The sequence below is a fragment of the Otolemur garnettii genome, unplaced genomic scaffold (genome assembly GCF_000181295.1).
Source record: "Otolemur garnettii isolate 467f Iridium unplaced genomic scaffold, OtoGar3 scaffold00032, whole genome shotgun sequence".
NCBI lineage: Eukaryota > Metazoa > Chordata > Mammalia > Primates > Galagidae > Otolemur > Otolemur garnettii.
In genome coordinates, this window is record NW_003852427.1 from 15,502,930 (window position 1) to 15,522,160 (window position 19,231).

A 19,231-nucleotide genomic window follows, 5' to 3' on the forward strand; every position below is an offset into this window, starting at 1 on the left:
TGGTCATACTTCATAAGAAAATAATTTGCATGTGCATGGAGTACCTGAGTTAAGTATTCCAGACCAGGAGGGCAGTTTGGCACAGGAGGTGGCCCTGGCATCCACGCAACTGCGACAGGCTGATTCGGCATTGGGTATCTGCCAGGCTGATACTGGATAAGACTGGTACTAGCAGTTGGCTGGCCCAAGGGGAAGGTATTGGGCTGCTGTGGACCATAGTATCCCATAGGCAGGCCTCCTGGGTAGCCTGCAGGTGGAGGGACCGCTGCTCCCGGTGGTCCTATGTTCAAAACAAATGAAAGTGTTATACTTTTTTTTTTTTTTTTTGAGACAGAGTCTCACTTGTTGTCCTCAGTGGAGTGCCATAGCATCACAGCTCACAGCAACCTCACACTCTTGGGCTCCAGCCATTCTCTTGTCTCAGTCTCCAGAGCAGCTGGAGACTATAAAATAGCCACAATGCCTGGCTATTTTCAGAGACAAGGTCTTGCTCTGGCTCAGGCTGGTCTTGAACCTGTGAACTCAGGCAATCCACCTGCCTTGGCCTCTCAGAGTGCTAGGATTACAGGTGTGAGCCACCATGCCCAGCCCCAGTGTTACATTATAATCTACTAAGGGTTATTATGACTTTCTACATTAAAATAAAGTGGATCCCCTCTCTCTGGACCTACACCAGCATCTGTAACTTTGGAACATTTTGATGTGCTGGACTGTTCTCACTGGGGTTAGGGGGCATCTCAAAGTCATTTTGATGTGCATTTCTCTGATGATTAGGGATAAGGAGCATTGTTTCACGGTTGTTGGCCATTCATCTATCCTCTTGGGAAAAGATTCTGTTCATGTCTCTTGCCCAGGGATTCATGAGATAGTTTGCTCTTTTCTTATTGATTTGCTTGAGTTCTTTATACATTTTGATTATTAGCTCTTAGAATTGTAACATGTATTTTCTCCCATTGTGAAGGTTGTCTATTTACTTTGTTGACTATGTCCTTAGCTGTGCACAAGATTTTTAATTTAACCAGGTCACATTTATTTATTTTTGTCATGGCTGCAATTGCAAATGATGTCTTCTTCATAAATTTTTTAAGGCTGATATGGTAAGAGTTTTTCCCACATGCTCTTCTAGCGTTATTTTTTTTCATCAATTTGTATCTTAGATTTAATCTTTTATTGAGCATATGTTAATTTTTGTAAGCAGTGAGAGGTGCAGGTCCAGGTCCAGTGTCAGTATTTTACACGTGGCTAAACAATTCTCCCAGAATCATTTATTAAATAGGGATTCTTTCCCCCCGCCCATGCTGCTATTTGATTTACCAAAGATTAAATGGCAACATGAGGCTGGTTTAATTTCTAGGTTCTGAATAGATCTGTGCCTCTATTGTTATGCCAATACCAAGATATTTTGATCACTACAGACTTGTATAATCTGAAGTCTGGTAACATGATGCCTCAAGATTTGTTTTTATTTTGTGGAATTGCATTGACTTTGCATTTTTTCTAGTTCTATACTAAATGAAGAACTATTTTTTCAAAGTATGATGTTAGTATTTTAATGGGGATTGCATTAAATCTGTAGATTGCTTTGGGTAGTACAGACTTTTTAACAATGTTGATTTTTTCTAGCCAGGAGCATGGTATGTTCTTCAATTTGTTAATGTCTTCTGCTATTTCATTTCTCAGAGTTTCATAGTTCTCTCAGTAGTGATCCTTCAAATCTTTTAAGTACATTCCAAAAGATTTCCTTTTCTTTGAAGCTACTGTGAAGGGTATAGTGTCTCTGATTAGAATCTGAGCTTACCTGTTGGCATATATGAAGCCTACTGATTTGTAAACATTGATTTTATATCCCAAGCTGTTACTATATTTCCTTATCACTTCCAAGAGTCTTTTGGACTTTCTAAGTAAAAGATCATATCACCAGCAAGAGACAAGCTTTACCTCCTCTGTTTCCATTAGATACCTTTGATATCATTCTCTTGCTTGGCTGCACTGGCTAGAACTTCCAGCACTGTGGTGAACAGTAGTGGCGATAGTGGACGTCCTTGTCTGATTCTAGTTTTAAGCAGGAACGTTTTTAGTTTTTCTTCAACTTGCTTTCCAAAATGACTATTAAAAACCAACAAATGTATACTGGCAGTGTGTATGCACTTGTTCTCCTGTGTTGTCAGCGAGTTGTGCATTCATAAAAATATCTGCTAGAACAACAAGCTCTTAGTCAGCATTCTAGGCCATTCGCTTCCATTTCTCTGCACTCCTCCTGCCCTTTGTCATATGAAGGCTTCACACCAACCTGCATAACCACTTGCATTTGGACATATAATTCTTTTTTTCTATGAATTCTCTTCCCCTTCATTTTTGACCTTGAAATTATTATCATGATAACAACACTTAACTTCCTCAAATAAGGCTTTCCTCAATTCCCTAACAAACCTAGATGCTATTTTATTTTCCCTTCTAACAGTCTATTCATATTTCCATAATGGAATATAAAGAATTTTATCAGCGTTTGTACAACCTCTTACCAATAACCTGTAAATCCTATGAAGACATGAATCTGTTCTAAAACATATAGTACTACTAGGTACCCTATCAACATTCAAAATGTATTTATTGACTCAATTAATGACTTAATTAAAAAAGCAACTTTAATTATTTGTATAGTTTGGTGGAGGGAAAAATATACCTCATGAATAGTTAACCAACCTGGCACAAAATGAGAATTATATTGTGGAGGGGCATCTGGCCTTAGATCTGGCAATGTTGCCTCATTTTTCATTTCATCTGACGACTTCTCAGGAGCTGTGGGGACTACACCTTGGAAGAAAGAGAGTAGACATGACTTACAAAGGAAATGATAATATGATATTAACAAAATGCTTTCTTTTTTTTCTTGTTGGTATGCATCAAGGAATATAATCAATATGAAGACATTTATATTTCTTTTTTTTTAAACATTTTTTGGGGGTTCTCTTGTACATGACCAGTAATTTTTCTTTTGGTGATTTCAAGATTTTCTTTTTGTTTTTGACCTTCAACAGACATTTATATTTCTTATAAAAACATAATTAGTCCTACAGTAGACATCAAACTATTAATAAATTTCATTAGTGTACATAGATTAAAAATAAAAATAATTTTAATAAAATCAAAAATAAAAAGCATATTGTGCTTGTGATCCAGCTGAACTGATGCTGACCCACGTAGTAAATAGTAAATTCCTTACAAAACCTCAGAAATCTTTTGCCTACTATACAATGTGAGGAAATAGACAGACATATATAGATAGAGTGAATTGGATTTTTCCTCTAATCCTTTTTGGAAATTGATGTCTAAATAAGCAGAACATAAGACCATACATACTAAAATAGTATAGAAAGCAGAGTGCTACACACAGTTCAGTTAGAGGAAATCGGATCACATCTCCAATGACCCACATTTTTACTGAATTCTTTCTACAGGTAATCTAGGACAGAAGAATTGCTGCAAAGCAGGGACTGGAGTCACTTTCATGAGGTTACGTCTTGTCCTATTCTTGAAATTAGAGAAATTTCTCCCTAGACTCTCTATGGGAGAAGTTCTCAATGTCCTAATCAACTAGTTTGACTTTTATCTCTCAGAAAAACAAATTCCTTAAATGCGGTGTTGCAGGCTCTTCTTTCAGCCCTCCTCTCCCAAGGCAGGATGTCACCTCAGATTGTTTGCTAATTCCCATCATTTCCCTTTGAAGATTTGCCATCCTTCCCTTCCTTTTCCTTTCCCTCATTTTCCCCACATATGCTAAAGAGCAGTCAGCACCTATGCGCTATTATAAGTCCCTTTTTAATTCATTTCAAATAAAGAGAGATAAGAATGTTCATAAGCATAAATACATAAATAAATGTAGACATATTTATATATTTATGTTCTCCAAATCCTAAATAATTAAAAAGTCCAAAACAAAATAAAGACCCCCTTTAAGGAAGTAATATAATTAACATTTAAAAATAAAGCATATGCCAATCTATTCACAACTCACCTGCCATTTTGAAGAATTACAATTAATCCTGAAAAATAAAACAGTTTAATGATTTAAAAGTATACACATACTATATAGTTACTATTAGTACTCAGTAATATATAAAACATGTTTTGTAATTTTTTTAGCCTCCAGTTACCTTTCATTTATTCAGTCATTCATTGATTATGCAACAAATAATAATATTATAATGGCCACAATAATAGATGTTGAGAATGCAGCAATAAACCAGTCATACACTCTGTTGACCACTCTTCTGAAGCTTATACTCCTGTAGGATAAGTTTTTTTTTGTTTGTTTTGTTTTGTTTTGTTTTTGAGATAGAATCTTACTTTGTTGCTCTTAATAGAGTGCCTTGGCTTCATAGCTGACAGCAACCTCAAACTCTTGGCTCAAGAGATACTATTTCCTCAACCTCCTGAGTAGCAGGGACTATAGGTGCCTACCGCACCGACCGGCTATTGTTAGAGATGGAGGTCTCACTTTTGCTCAGGTTGATCTCAAACTCGTGAGCTCAAGCAATCCACCTGCTTGATTACAGGTGTTAGCCACCACGCCAGCCCTGGGGTAAGATTTTCTTTTAAAGTCAACAAATATTTAAGTATAAAGTTAAATTTATGTTTGGAAAGCAAAGTTATAAAGAAAACAAACTAAAATGTTTAAGAAAAATGTGAATGAGAATTTCTAGGAGATTCTCCTCTTCCAGGAGGTGACCTTAGAACTATTTGGACTATGAAAAGAAAGTTTCACACTAAAATCTTTGGTAGAGAGAGATTCAGGACCAGAGGAAAGAAAGTGAAAAGGTCCAGACAGAAATAAAAATAAGTTAATATTCAAGGGAAAAAAAAAGAAAAAGAGAAAAAGAGGTCAGAGTTTACTAAGCCAAGGGGCAGGAAGAGAACTGAGGTAAGAGATGAAGATGAGGTCCAATCACATCTGATAGCCAGGTGTGGGGGGTTTGGCATGTTTTTATAACTGTAATGAGAAGTCTTCAGGATTGTTATCAGGGGAGTGATCAGATCTGACCTATACCACATACTGGGAGAGGGAGAGTGGAAAGAGGGAGCAGTGAGGGATGGCAGCTGTATTCCAGTGAGTATTGGTAGGGTTCAGATTGGGGACGTGACACCAGAGAGGGTTAGAAGTGCTCAGAGCCATTGGTGTTTGGAAGCAGAACTTATAGGAGTTGCTGACGGACAAAGGAAAAGAGAAGAGTCAGAGGGAGGTCTCAGTTTTAGCCCAGGGTAACTGAATTCATGGTGATACCTTCAATGGAAGTAGAACGGAGGATGGCCCCAAAATGGTAGGTATTGAGGAAGGTAAGAGTCAAAAATTTAAGCTGGGGCATATGATGTTTAGGGCCCTCTCTGAGGCCAAGAGAATAAATTTATACATGTAAATAAAAAAAATGTGCATTTGAACATTATCAGAATAACTCAGAGAAATAGAAGTTGAGTTGAGTTGACAATAGAAGTTGAGATGAGATTTGTAAAAAGCAATGAGAGTGAAGTTAAAATATTCTAGATTAAATCACCCCCCTCAAATAAAGTCATTTATCAAGAAGGGACTTTCAGTATATCTGAATTTCCGATTTCTGAGAAATGACAAATAGCAAAGAAAACAACATCTGTAAACATTATAATTTACTCACTGCATATCAAGTATTAGGCAAAGGGCCCAACACTTTTCACATACTATCTCTAATTATAACAACATGTCTCCAGTGCATAAACGGCCAACCCTGCTAAAGACAAATACTCTTAAATCCAACACCCATGTGTGATCCAATACATTATTCTGTTTATCAGAGTACAGAATGTGGTCATTGGTGTTGTTAGTGTGGAGTGAAAAGTCATCAACACAGAACAGGTCAAAGCAGCATTAGAACACCATAGGACTCAGTCATCAGAACACCACTGAGACTTAGTTGACTCAGTGAAAATCACCATGACTTGAGCCACCACATAGGTTCCCAGCTGAACTAACTATTTTCCCAAGATGGGTGCCTAGGACCATCTCCACTCACCCAAGGAGCTGAAGATTATCATACAATGTCCTTTGTATCCAAAGAGGTTAAAGAAAGTATTCCGGGGCATAGAAAAGTGTCAGTCCTAATTTGGGCCAGCCAGAGGAGTTCAAAGTATTGATCTTATTCCTCAATGATAATAGTCTGTATTATTGAGGAAAATGACCACAGTTTTCCAGAACTTTTCACCTTACATGCTTCTAAGTATATACCTGAGAGTCACTCTTGCACAAGTACAAAGGATATACAAAAGCATGTTCTTAATGCCACTATGCATACTTAAAAAATTAAAAATTGTCTAATGTCCATCAATGATAGATTGTGTAAGTAAATTCTGGTACACATTCATGATGCTATATTAAACTATAGTGAAAACAAACTTCAGCTGTACATATAAACCAAAGTGAAAGTAAACATTACAGTACTTTACAGAAAAAGCAAGTAATCAAAGAACTCATATAGTTTATCATATTTAAGAATGCTCAATACCAGGATATATAAACACTCTGACAAGTATATGGAGAAAACATTAAAAGAAGTTCTAGGGAATGAATAATGCAAAATTCATGGAAATGGTGACATGTCAGGGAGAAGTGAAGAGGAGCAATTATTTAGCAGTGGCCCCCAAGGCGCTCTAAGTTCCTACCATGTTCTAGTTCTAACATGATAAAGAGAATAGGTGTGATATATTGTCATCAGCCTTTTAAAAGGGTAGATATATATTTAAATATAAATACAAGTATTTACAAATGTGACATTGTTTTACAATAAACAATAACTATCTGACAATTATATAAGGGCTGGCAATTAAGTTCATGAACTCATTCTAAAAAAAAGTCCTATGCACCTCCATGCTGAATATCACTATGGTCAACATTAAAGCACTCCCCTTGGGAAGCTACGCACCAAGGCCAGCACTGAATCCACCCTGCAAGACTCTTTTTCTAGGATGAGTCTTCAAACTTAATTGTCACACCTTATACGATGACAGCTGTGATAGCCATTTCATAGAAAGAGTTCCAATATTGCTTTGGAACTACTTGAAGTCTGACGATTGCAAACTACCTAGGAACCACAATGGAAACTGATTTAGAAAAGATTATTGACTGCATTATGTTAAAGAGCCCAAATTAGCTGACTGCTTAGTATACTGTAAATGTGGAAAAATTGAACAATTGCTGAATCTAGAGGAAGAAATACATCTGAATATTATTTTTAAAATATTTTATTTCCAAAATAGAATGAAAAAAAAAATACAGAATTCTAAACTCCAAACCTGATGAACTACCTCTGAAGTCCATACCTGAAAATCTTTACTTTTAACACAGTCCTAAGTGATCATTATGGTCAAACATGTTTGAGACTAATATATTGTGTGCAAAGAAAAATACCAGTTCTCAACATGCCAGGCAGTAATTAAGAATTCACATCTTACTCAGTGATTGAATAACAACTTAAAAAAAAAATCAGTAAAATTTTCAAAAGCAATGAATGTCCATGGCTTTAAATAAAAGGCAAATACATCTACATAAGTGTTTCAGGTGTTTAAAGAGTCTGTTTACTTTCTTTCTCCTGTGACAGGTGGGATTATTTTCTTCACCTCTCTATATTCTCTTCCCTTTCTTATAAAGTGTTACAATATAGTTCTAGCCAAAATGTTATGTGAAACAGAATAATTTTCAGTTGGTGCAAGCATGCTTGTTGTTGGCTCAATCCTTCCTTAACCTCCAGTGAATTGTGTCAGATTTCCCTGCCTCTCCAAAACAGCAGAAGGGCCAAATGCAGAAAAGACCGACTTTTAGCTTTCTATCAGATGGAAACCAGATTAGAAAACTGGACTGTGTCTTCCTAACAAGATCGTATTAGAGGTTCCAGAGAGCTCTGAACTGTGGAGGGCTTGGCATTTTCAGGGCTTGTGATGTATACAGGGGCACGAATCTAAGCTGATCACAATGTAGTAAAGAGAAAGGAGACAGAGGCTGGTGAGGCTGGGGTGTGCTGCCTGGTAAGGCAGCCTGGATGTCTTCCCTGGCATCCTGCAGCCAGAGAGCATTAGCATGGGAACACGCTGCATCCCACAGAGCGGCTGTGTGACGTGATTGCTCTTCAACTTTTCCCTTGTAAATAATGACACACCCAGAGAGCTCAATACAGCCAGAGTTCTAAAACTCACATCAAGGATATTTGAAACTCCAATCACCAAACTCACCAAGATGGTCAGCTCTCTACAGTTGAGTATTTATTGGAATCTGTCCTGTCCTCTGGAAAAAAATAGCCTCTGGACAAATGAGAATTTTCCAGGCACGAGGCTTGGAAACCTGGGTCCTGCCTGTCTCCAGTGCCTCCAGTTCCTCCAGTCCTGGAAGGAGGGAAAGGAAACCAGGAAGTCACAGTCTGAACAATTTCTTCTGCTTCTTGGCAGGGTGATAAAAGTGGCTTGATCTTGCGAAGTTCTATACTAGCTACCACAATCCCCTACTTTTATTTAATATGTAACTGTTACGAGATTATATCTCTTGAACATTGTAACTCTACTTTAAGCATACCTGGGGAAGGGCAAAAGATTGGATGGCTATATTAAATGGTGCATGCCAGTATACTTCAGACAGTGGTCAGCTGTAGATTCAAATCCTAGGTCTACCCAATAGCTGTGTGAACCCTGGGGTGACTAGTCTGTTCTTAGTTTATCCTTCGTACCATGGGTATGATGACAGTTCAACCTCACAGAACCATAATGAGGACTAAAACAATTATTTATATGATATAATGACACAAATGTATAATTGCTAAAAATTACTTAAAATTATTTAAAATAGTGCCTAGCATATAGCAAATACTCAATAAATTAGCATCTTTGCTATTATTTCACTAGTAAAACATACCAATTTATAAAGAGACCAAGAACAAATGTCTGTATTCAAATGTAGTATTAAAAAAAAAACTGCCTGCCATTCATCCCTTCAACATGTATTACTCAGCTCCCAAGTGTACATTCTACACTGGGGTCTGAGCTGACAACACTAACTCCCACCTTCTACGTCCAGTGAATCAGGTTCTAAACATAATATGATGAGCACTGTTTGAAATGACTTTCAAAATGGAAGGATCTTCAAAGAAGAAAATGGAGACACTGCTGAAGGGCTTTTTCCTACTTATAGCTAAATGAAAGCCAGATGAGTTACTAGCCACAGCTTACATAGTTACAGGATTTACTTTCAGTTCAGGATAATGGCATTAATTATATTATTCAAATGAATTTATTTATGTAGTAATGAGCTTTAAAAAGAGCAGACGATTTCAATTATATGAAAGACACATTCCAAAAGTTAAAAATATCTAATGTACTTGACATCCTCAAGCATAAATGTTGAAGTTGTTTCATAATCTGGACTATGAAAAATTGAATATGTAAGCCTATATTAGTATAGTACTTCATAGCACAAGATGTAAGGGAGAAAACATATGTTAGTAATTAGAAGTAATATTATAGTTATTTTAAAGCCTTTTTAAACTCTTAAGTAGAAATTTAATATTTTTCAAATGTTAAAATTTTATAAACCTCATATACCAAAATATCCAGGCAGGGTGAATAGAAGTTAAGGCAGTAATAGTTCTATGTATGTACACTTTTCTTTAAAAAAAAAGATATCTACTAGCCTCTGGTAAATTATGCATTAGTTTGTTCTATCTCCATAAAAAGCAATAGCTATTAAATTTTACTTATATGCAACTTAGAGTTGTGTGACAAAGAACTTGCCTGGTCTTTGCCCTGGGTTCTGGAGTGGTAACTTTTAAACCCTTAGTTTTCATGACTGATAGAAATGTTTTTGTTATATTTGGTGGGGCCTTGGGCCACACCTGAGTTTTTGCTAAGAAGATGACTTAGGATAGGGTTGGTTACATCATAACAACCAACTGTGCTATTAAAGTATGGGAGCTTTGAGTAACGTGATATCTGCCTGGCTTCTGGGAGGGTGGGGAGCCTGAGATGGATTTCAACTATATGGCCAGGTCATGAAACCTCAGTACAGACTGACTCCAGTGAGCTTTCTGCCTGGTAAACAGTGTGCTGGAGTGTGATTCATCCTAGCTCCACAAGGGGGAGATTGGAAGCTCTATGTTCAGGGCTCTCCTAGAGCTTACCTTGGTCACTTCAGTTGGCTGGTCTTGACTTTTATCCTTTATAATAAAACTTCAGTCATCGATAGAGCACTTTCCTGAGTTCTGTGAGTCATTCCAGCAAATGATCAAACCTGAGGGAATGATGGGAACACCTGCATTTATAGCTAATTGGTCAGAAGTATGCAAGGCCAAGAGACCAGGTGGCTGCTATCTGAATTGAGGGCAGTTTGGTGGGGATTTGTGCCCTTAAGCCTTCAGAGTCTGTGCAAACTCTAGGTAGTGTCAGAATTGACAGAATTGGAGTTTTGTATTCAGATTGCTAAAAAAGTTGCTAAACTGTTAAAATATTATACACACATCTGATTACAACAGTAAATGCATCTTCATTGGTAGAATATACAAGAAAGGAAATATCAAGAAATGAACATACCCTTAATTCAACTTTCCCCAAATAACTCTCCTTGAAATTCTGGTGAATCTCTCTCTGTGTGTGCATGTGTATGTTTATGCTTCTGTGTATATGCATGAATGCGTGGCAAAAAAAAAATTATTAAAAGTACATTGTGAACTAACAACTATTTAATAAGGTACGAATAACTTCACCTCAACTTATATGAACTATTCCATTTTAATTTTACCTTTCTGGTACTATGATTAATGCTATAAAGTTTACATTAGTGATTAAACATGTCTTTTGCTATTTTCTTACAATGAAGTCACTTAAGTAGGAGATCATTTGATAAACTATTTTCTTTCTGGAAAGACTCAGTTTAAAGTTAAACCATATGTCAGTGGATATCTCAGTAGTGACTATTATTTTTCTTTAAACTTTGGCAATGAAATAACTATATAAAATGATCTCATTTCGTATTATCATGCCATTAAATATGATTCTGAGTTCTTTAAATATTAAAAATGTGTTTCTTAGAAGTGGAATTTTAACTTATATGGTAGCTTAAAGAATCAGTATTGTAAAAATCTAGTACAACAGATGGTGGCTTAAGATGGTAGACCAGAAGGATCATTTAGCTGAGCTCTCCTAGAATGACTGGGGAAAAAGAGAGAACCTCGCATTACCTGGCACAGGGACCTCACCCAGTCATAGCTCAAGGAGCACAGTGAGGAGGTGGTGAGATGTATGATCCTGAGCAGTGGAAATCTGATGAATTAGGCTAGTGATTGCAACCAGCTGGGATTGGCTGCCCCTCCCCCCACCCCCCACAGAGGTCCTGGTTGGAAGGAAGCATCTAGGAATTTTCAGTAGTTGGGGGAAGCTGCTACGTGAGTTCAAAGGTTGGAAGAGTGAGCAGACTTTAACAGTACACAGCAACCAGCTTCGAATGCCTGTTGGAGTAGACTTGCCATAGGGTTGATGGCTCTCAAAGTACCCATACTGAGAAGGTCTAGAGGTCAGGGGGCTGTCACTGTGAGAAGGTCAGGAGAAGGTCTTAACAGGAGCCTAAAGCACAGCTGTCTTAATTCTGCCTGCCAGGATCAGAACGCCACTCTTGGGACTGGTTGAAGGACTGCCACAACCCTCAGGAACTAGAGGCCAGTGGCACCGTGAGACCTGCCCTTGAAAATTTTTTGTTAACTTTAAGATCCCAACCCTGCTGGGTCTGAATGCTGAGGAAACAATCAGATGATTACAGAAGACAACTAAGTTTGGAATAAGGACCATAGATGTTGCTGGCTGCGCTGTCTCCTAAAGAGAACCACAGTACCACCTGGTGGCCTGTCTACGTATTGCAACATACACTACTACACCCTAGAATGTGGAAATAGGCCCTCCTGCTGGGATCCCTTTTAATTTCTGTTTTGTTAAGGTTTTAAAATACAGTTTATTCCAGTTATTGGTAAGATGGTGTAATACAACACTGTCTCTTCCACTGAATGCAATTTACTAACCCAGACAGAATGAATGGGCAGCTATTAGAAGACCCTGGAAATAAAACAGTAGCAGGAGCATGGGGAAACAAGATGTAGAAGCAATCCAGAATCAGTTTCACGTTTTTCCTCTGGTATCCCTGGCCTGATACTGTTTCAAGCAAACTAAAACAGTAGTAGGCACCAGGTGCAGAGACTGTACCAGGAGAAGCCTTCTAATTCTGGCTTGAGCAGGGGAAAGGGGATCTAAGTGCTCAGATAGAATTATAAAATTCACAAATCTTTTTTTTTCCTTTCCTCCCTTTCCTAATGCCCTAGACTCTGACTATCCTACAGTGGAGAAATCATGATTTTATCAGAAAGGGTGTACAGCTGTGCAAATTTGGAAGGAAAGAAATCTTGGATACAAGGAGCTCCAGCCCCATGTGCATGGAATGAAACCTCTGTTGCCCTTTCTTTTCTCTCTACGCTCCTACAACTTGGCCTTGAAGGCAAATAAATTTGGGGGAAGTACACAGTAGCAAAGGGAAAATAAGACGTCATTTTTCTGGCTGAAGAATCAACAAGGATAGGCCCAGAAAACTGGTATAGCAAAGAGATCATGGATAGGCAGAACCTGGGAAAAGCATTTCTACAAAGTTGTTTATGAACTTCTTAGCTCAGCTCTGAGTAGTGAATGCATGGACCTGACCCTAAACGACTGAACCTAACTATGATTGTAAGAAGGAAAATAAAAGAACCCTGCCCAGGTCTCACATTGGCCACTGGGTTATGTACACACAAGACAGATCTGAATAGAAAGGCAATAAATTTAAAATGACTCATACTGAAATTATAACACACAGAATACTGGCCAGAACTTATGGCTAAATTCAAGTGGGTCAGCTGCCACACAAAACAATAAGAAATCAGTACACTTGAGCATTTCAACAAAACTCAGTATCTTATAAAATAATACTCAAAATGTCAACAATATAATGTAAAATTAGGATATACAAAAAACTAGAAAAACTTCAACTCATATGTTGAGTTGACAACAACTGACAGAGATGTTGGAATTATCTGGCAAACAATTTAAAGCAGCTATTTAAAAAATATTCCAAAAAGGGGTAATGGGGAAACAGAGATTGAAATTCCCACCAAAGTTAAAACCAAAAATAGGGAAAAGAGCAAATGGAAATTTTAGAAATAAAAAGTATGATAACAAAAATTAACAATTCACTGAATAGACTTAATAGAAAAATGTAGATTACATGCAAAAATTTACTGAGTTTAATGGCAGATGGACAGAAATTATCTACCATAAAGAACAGAGAAATTTTTGAGCAAAAAAATGAACAAAACCTTAGAGATCAGTGGGACAATATCAAATGTTCTAACACAACTGTTATTAGAGCATCAGAACAACAGGGAAAACAGAGCAATGCACAAAATAACATCTGAAGACTAATGGCTGAAAAACGTCTCAGAAGTGGGGAAAGATACAGACCTAGGGCTGTGCAAAGCTCAGTAAATCCCTGACAAGACAAACTAAAAATATCCACTCCAAGACACGTCATCATGAAACTGCTGGGAACTAAAAAGACAAGGAGAAAATCCTGAAAGAAAGCAAAAAAAAAAAAAAAAAAATCTACAGATTAATTAAAGGAAAATTAACAAACAAATTAACCATTGATTTCTCATTAGAAAATGATGGAGGACAGAAGGAATGGAAGACAATGTTTGTGTTTGTAAAGTCCTGAGAGGAAACAACTGTCAACCCAGAATTCTATGTCCAGGAAAAATGTTCTTCACAATAAGGGATAATAAAGACATTCTGCAGTAGAGGAAAACCAAGGGAATTTATTGCCACCAGATCTGTCAAAATAATTTATAAATAAAGTTTCCATTAATATAGGAAATAGCAGAAGGAAACCTGCAAGATCAGGAGTAAAGAAAAATAAAATGGGGGTGATAAATAAATAAATAAAGTAAACTATTTTATAGATTAAATAAAATAGACTATTCTCAAGTTCTTTAAAATAGGAAGAAAGGAAAAATTACAAGTTGTCCAAAGGAGTTCACAAAGATTGTAGGTGATAACAACATAAATTAATGAGTGTAAAGGGACCTTTGTATGATGATAATATTTCTACATTCCACTTGAAGTGGTAAAATGATGCCACAATGATGCCATAAAATTTTAAGTGTGTTAACATAATGATGCTATAAAAATTTAAGTGTGTCTATCTATATCTGAATCTGTATCTACATCCATATCTATATCCAGCTCCACAAGAGAGGGAGAAAATCACTCTAGAGCACCACTAAAATCACTATTCACAAAGACACAATCCTAAACAGAGAAAACAAATTGAATATTTCAAAAAAGTTCAAACATCCCTAAGGAGGATACAACACACAGTAGAATAAAAAAAGAGTACAAGCATGCATAAATGCAAACATCAATATTTACATTAAAAATGATGTGAGCTAGCACTGTGGCTCACACTTATAATGCCAGCACTTTGGGAGGGAGACATGGAAAGATTGCTTCAGAGGGATTTGACACTATCCTGGGAAACAGAGGAAAACCTCATCTCTACAGAAATTTTAAATATTAGCTGGGCATGATGGTGTGGGCACGTAGTCCCAGCTAATTGGAAGACTGAGGTCGGAAGATTACTTGAGCCCAGGAATTTGAGGTTATAAGGACCTATGATTAAAACACTGCACTCTAGCCTGGGTGACAGCATGAAACACTTCCCCTATAAAATAAATAAATAAACAAATGTGTAAAATAATAATAAATAAATGGTAATAGTAATAAATAAAAAGTAAGAGACTGAGATTGTCAGAATGGATAAATGAACATTTTTTTAAATGATACAATTTCATGCTCTCTATAAGAAACTAACTTGAAACAAAAACTAAACAAACTAAAAAGAAAATAGGACTTTCTCAACCTGATAAAAGGGATCTATGAAGCACTCCACAGGGAACATCGGACTCAAGAAAGAAAGTTTGGATGATTTTCCCTAAGATGAAAAACAAGAGAAGTGTCTACTGTTACCACTTCTATTCAATATTCTACTGGAAGTTCTAGCCAGGAAAATTAGGTTAGAAAAAAAAAAAGAGACATTCAAATTATAAATAAAGAAATGTGACATTTCTTACATAGAGAAGTTCCTAAGAAATCCACTAAAAACTATTAGGACTAATAAACATGTTTGTCAATGTGGCAGTATACAAGATCATTATGCAAAAATTAATTGTGTACACTGACGATGGACAAGACAAGAAATTAATTAACTCCAGTCACAATAGTATCGAAAAGAACAAATACCTAAGGAATGAATTTCACAAAAGAAGGATAAGAAGACTTATGCACTGGAAATCATAACATAATGGTTTATAGTTTCAATAAAAAGAAGAATTAAAGAAGATTGACATAAAAAGAAAGCCAAGCTCATTTCAATATGGTCAAGACAACAATACTTCCCAAATTTATCTAACGATTGAAGAAATTCACTATCAAGGTTGTGCTTCAAAGATCAACCACCATCAAGAAAATGAAAAGACAACCCACAGAATGGGAAAATGATTTTTGAACCATATATCTGAGGGACTTTTATCCAGAATACATAAAGAACAATTACAAGTCAATAATAAATACAACTCAGTTGAAAAAAGGCCAAAGGATCTTCACCTTTCTCTAGAGGAGATATATGAATGGTTAGAAAGCACATAAACAACTTCTCCATATCACTGGTCATTGAAGAAATGCAGACCAAAACTAAAATTAGATAATCTTCACAACTTCTAGGATGGCTATAATAGAAAAAGACACACATTAACAAGTTTTTGCAAGGTTTTGGAGATATTGAAACCCTGACATAACTGCTGGTAGGAATGCAAAATATTATAGCTCACTTGGAAAACAGCCTGATGGTTCCTCAAAAGCTTAAATACAGGTAATGGCTAATATGGTTAACTATATCATCTAGCAATTCTATTCCAAGAATTGGAATAAATCAGAATTCCAATAAATCAGAAAAGTGAATTCACAAAAACATGAATTCGCAAAACAACATACTGATACACTTGATCTTAGCCAAAAAAGTGAGAAGCGATCAGTGTACTGATAATAGCCAAAAAGTGTAAACAACCCAATGTCCATTAATTGATGAAAGGGATAAATTTTAAAATGTGACTTATTCTTATAATGGATTATGATTTACCTATATGTAGTAATTCATTGCTAATACATACTCCATCCTGTATTAAGCTTGAAAACATTACACTAATTGAAAGACAGTACAAAAAAAATCCATGGTGTGTATGCTTCCATATAAATCAACAATCCAAGGTAGATGAATCTATAAAGACATAAAGTAGATTTGTGGTTGCCAGGAGCAACCAGGAATAATTCTTATTGTTTCTTTTTAAAATTATGGTTGTGCTTTTAAAATTATGAAAATGTTCCAACAGTAGATTGTAGTGATAGCCACACAACTCTGTGGATTTACTAAAATTCAATGACCTGTATACTATAAGTTAGTGAATTTTATGGTATGTGAATTATGCCTCAGTAAGGTCATCAAAAGAAAAAAGAATGCTTCACTGTTTTTATTAACATAGCACAAGTAGTCTTCAGAAAAAAGAAAATTACTAAAGATAAGAAAGACTAACACATAGAATTTAAAAAATCGATTTGCCCACAAGACATAGCAATCCTAAATGTGAATACTCCTCACCATGGAGCTTCCTTCAAAATGAAGGAAAACCTCACAGAATTTAAAGAAGAAAATGACAAGTCCATAATCATCACTGATGACTCTGACATTCCTCTCTTCGTAATTCATAGGAATAGCAGAGGGAAAATCAGAATGATATTAGAAGAACAGGAAGCATCATCAGTAGGGTGACCAGAAGTCCCCCTTTTGGCGGGATAGTCCAGCTTTCCAACAATTTGTCCCACATCCCACAGCGTTTTTAAAAAGTCCTGATTTTTGGAAAGAATGCATGAAAGGGCGGGAGAACAGCAAGAGAATATAGAGTTTTCAGCTGCCATGTGGCTATTTCACCAGAATATGAGTTTTATATTATTTTTGTTAATTTTACAATGTTAAACTGTAATAATAACAAATAATTGCTGAGAAGTGATTATCGAGAACTGCTTATCAAAGTTTGCATTGTTGTCAGGCCCTGCTCTGGCCCGTCCCTGCCCCGCCCCCGCCATGTTGTCCTGCCTTACCTATGTTAAAATCTGGTCACTCTAATCATCAGCCAACATTGACATTTGTAGGACAAGCCACCCAACAATATCAGAATAACCATTTTTTCAACATACAAAACTTTCACCCAGACAGACCATATTGGGTCATAAAAAAAAAAAAAAACCTTATAATATTGCAAAGGCTTAAAACCATTCAAAGTTTGTTCTACGACTATAATGTACTAAGCTAGAAATTATTACATGAAAGGTAACAGGATATTCTGCAACCATTCAACAAACTGCACTTAACTTAGAAGTTTGTTCTAGTAACAAATGCTGACTCTTAAACAATCGATCTTTAATGTAGACAAAATAGCTTCATATTGAGAGAAGATATCATCTAGGACTTTTATAGCTAGAGAGGACAAGTCAGTGCTTGGCTTCAAAGGACAGCCTCTCTTGCTAGTGACTAATATAGCTGATAATTTTAAGTTAAAGCCAAAGCTCATTTACCATTCCCAAAATCCTAAGACCCTTCAGAATTATGCTAAATCTACTCTGATTGTATACTGTAGATAAATTAAACAACAACGCCTAGCTGACAGCACATCTGTTTACAACATGGTTTACGGAGTACCTTAAAGAAACTGTTGAAACTTATGCTCAGGAAAAGATTCCTGGAAAAGTATTCCTGGTCCCTGACAATGTACCTGGCCACCTAAGAGCTCTGATGAAAATTTACAAGATTAAAGTTTGCCTGATAACACAAGATTTGTTCTGCAGCCCAATGGGTCAATGACTAATTTTGACTTTCGAGTCTTATTATTTAAGAAATACATTTTGTAAGGCTACAGCTGCCAAGTATGGGAATTCATCTGATAAATATGGGCAAAGTAAATTGAAAACCTTTGGGAAAGGATGCGCCATGGTAGATGTCATTTAGGAGTATTCATGATTCATAGGAGGAAATCAAAATATCAACATTAAGGGCAGCGCCTGTGGCTCAAAGGAGTGGGGCACCGACCCCATATGCCGGAGGTGGCGGGTTCAAACCCAGCCCCAGCCGAAAATTGCAAAATCAAACAAACAAACAAACAAAAAATCAACATTAACAGGAGTTTGGAAGAAGTTGATTGCAGCCCTCTTATAGTTTAGAAGTCGATGAAATAACTGCAGATGTGATAGAAATATCAAGGGAGCTAGAACTGGCAATGGAGCCTGAAGATGTGGCTGTATTGCTGCAATCTCATGATAAAGTTAAAACGGGTGATTTTAATATATTCTTCCCCATCCCTCCAAAATAGATCAGTCTCAGATCTCTGATAGTTTCCCTTACTCAAATAAAAATCCGCTTCCCATAGGAAACTTACACTCAATTAAATCTTCAGTTTATCAATACTATAAATGCCATACTTACCCAAATTTCTTCTCAAATATCATTTGTAGAACCAAGTAAATTTCCTCTGTAGTCTACGCAAACTCAAAAGCATTCCAAGATAATGCTGTGTAAGATTTTTTAAAAACAATCCATTCTTATTCCCATAGAAAGAATATAGAATGGAAAAAAGTAGTAATTGTAAACTACATTAATACCTAGCACAATGGTTTGTGCATTATAATGAAACATCATGATAGAATCATATTCTTTAAAAATATGATCACAAATGGGTTTCTAAAAATCATAAAATGTTTATAGTTAATGTTAAATATACAGTCAGATAATTTGGATAATAGTTACGTTTTTAAAAGAATAAAAAGTGCTAAAATATAAACAATATTTCCTCTTTAAATTTTCTACAACAAACGTACACTGGATTTTATATTCTGAATCTTTTAAAAACTAAAAAAAAAAAAAAATCGACAACCTACTCTCTTAAAGTGAATCCATAACTAAAAAGACCTACATGTTCACCAAAGGTGAAAGGTTTACCCACAGATTTTAAGTCACATTTCTCAGCTCCTATGATGTATTCTTTCTTTCTTT

At 36.2% G+C, this 19,231-nt stretch overlaps 1 protein-coding gene across 2 annotated transcripts in view; it reads right to left on the bottom strand.

The window, feature by feature from the left end:
* Positions 1–19,231, bottom strand: part of LOC100955010 (phospholipid scramblase 4) — a 38,054-nt gene that overhangs the window by 15,593 nt on the left and 3,230 nt on the right. The window contains exons 1-4 of one of the 2 annotated variants that reach the window (XM_023513062.1): positions 10,185–10,253; positions 4,016–4,043; positions 2,704–2,814; positions 45–280 (exon numbers count right to left, since the gene is read on the bottom strand). In XM_023513062.1, the coding sequence (XP_023368830.1) occupies positions 45–280; positions 2,704–2,814; positions 4,016–4,022 (354 nt within the window). In that variant the 5' untranslated portion in view covers positions 4,023–4,043; positions 10,185–10,253. Of the gene's footprint in view, positions 1–44; positions 281–2,703; positions 2,815–4,015; positions 4,044–10,184; positions 10,254–19,231 lie in introns of those variants that run through there. The other variant, XM_012804932.2, reaches the window with a different exon arrangement.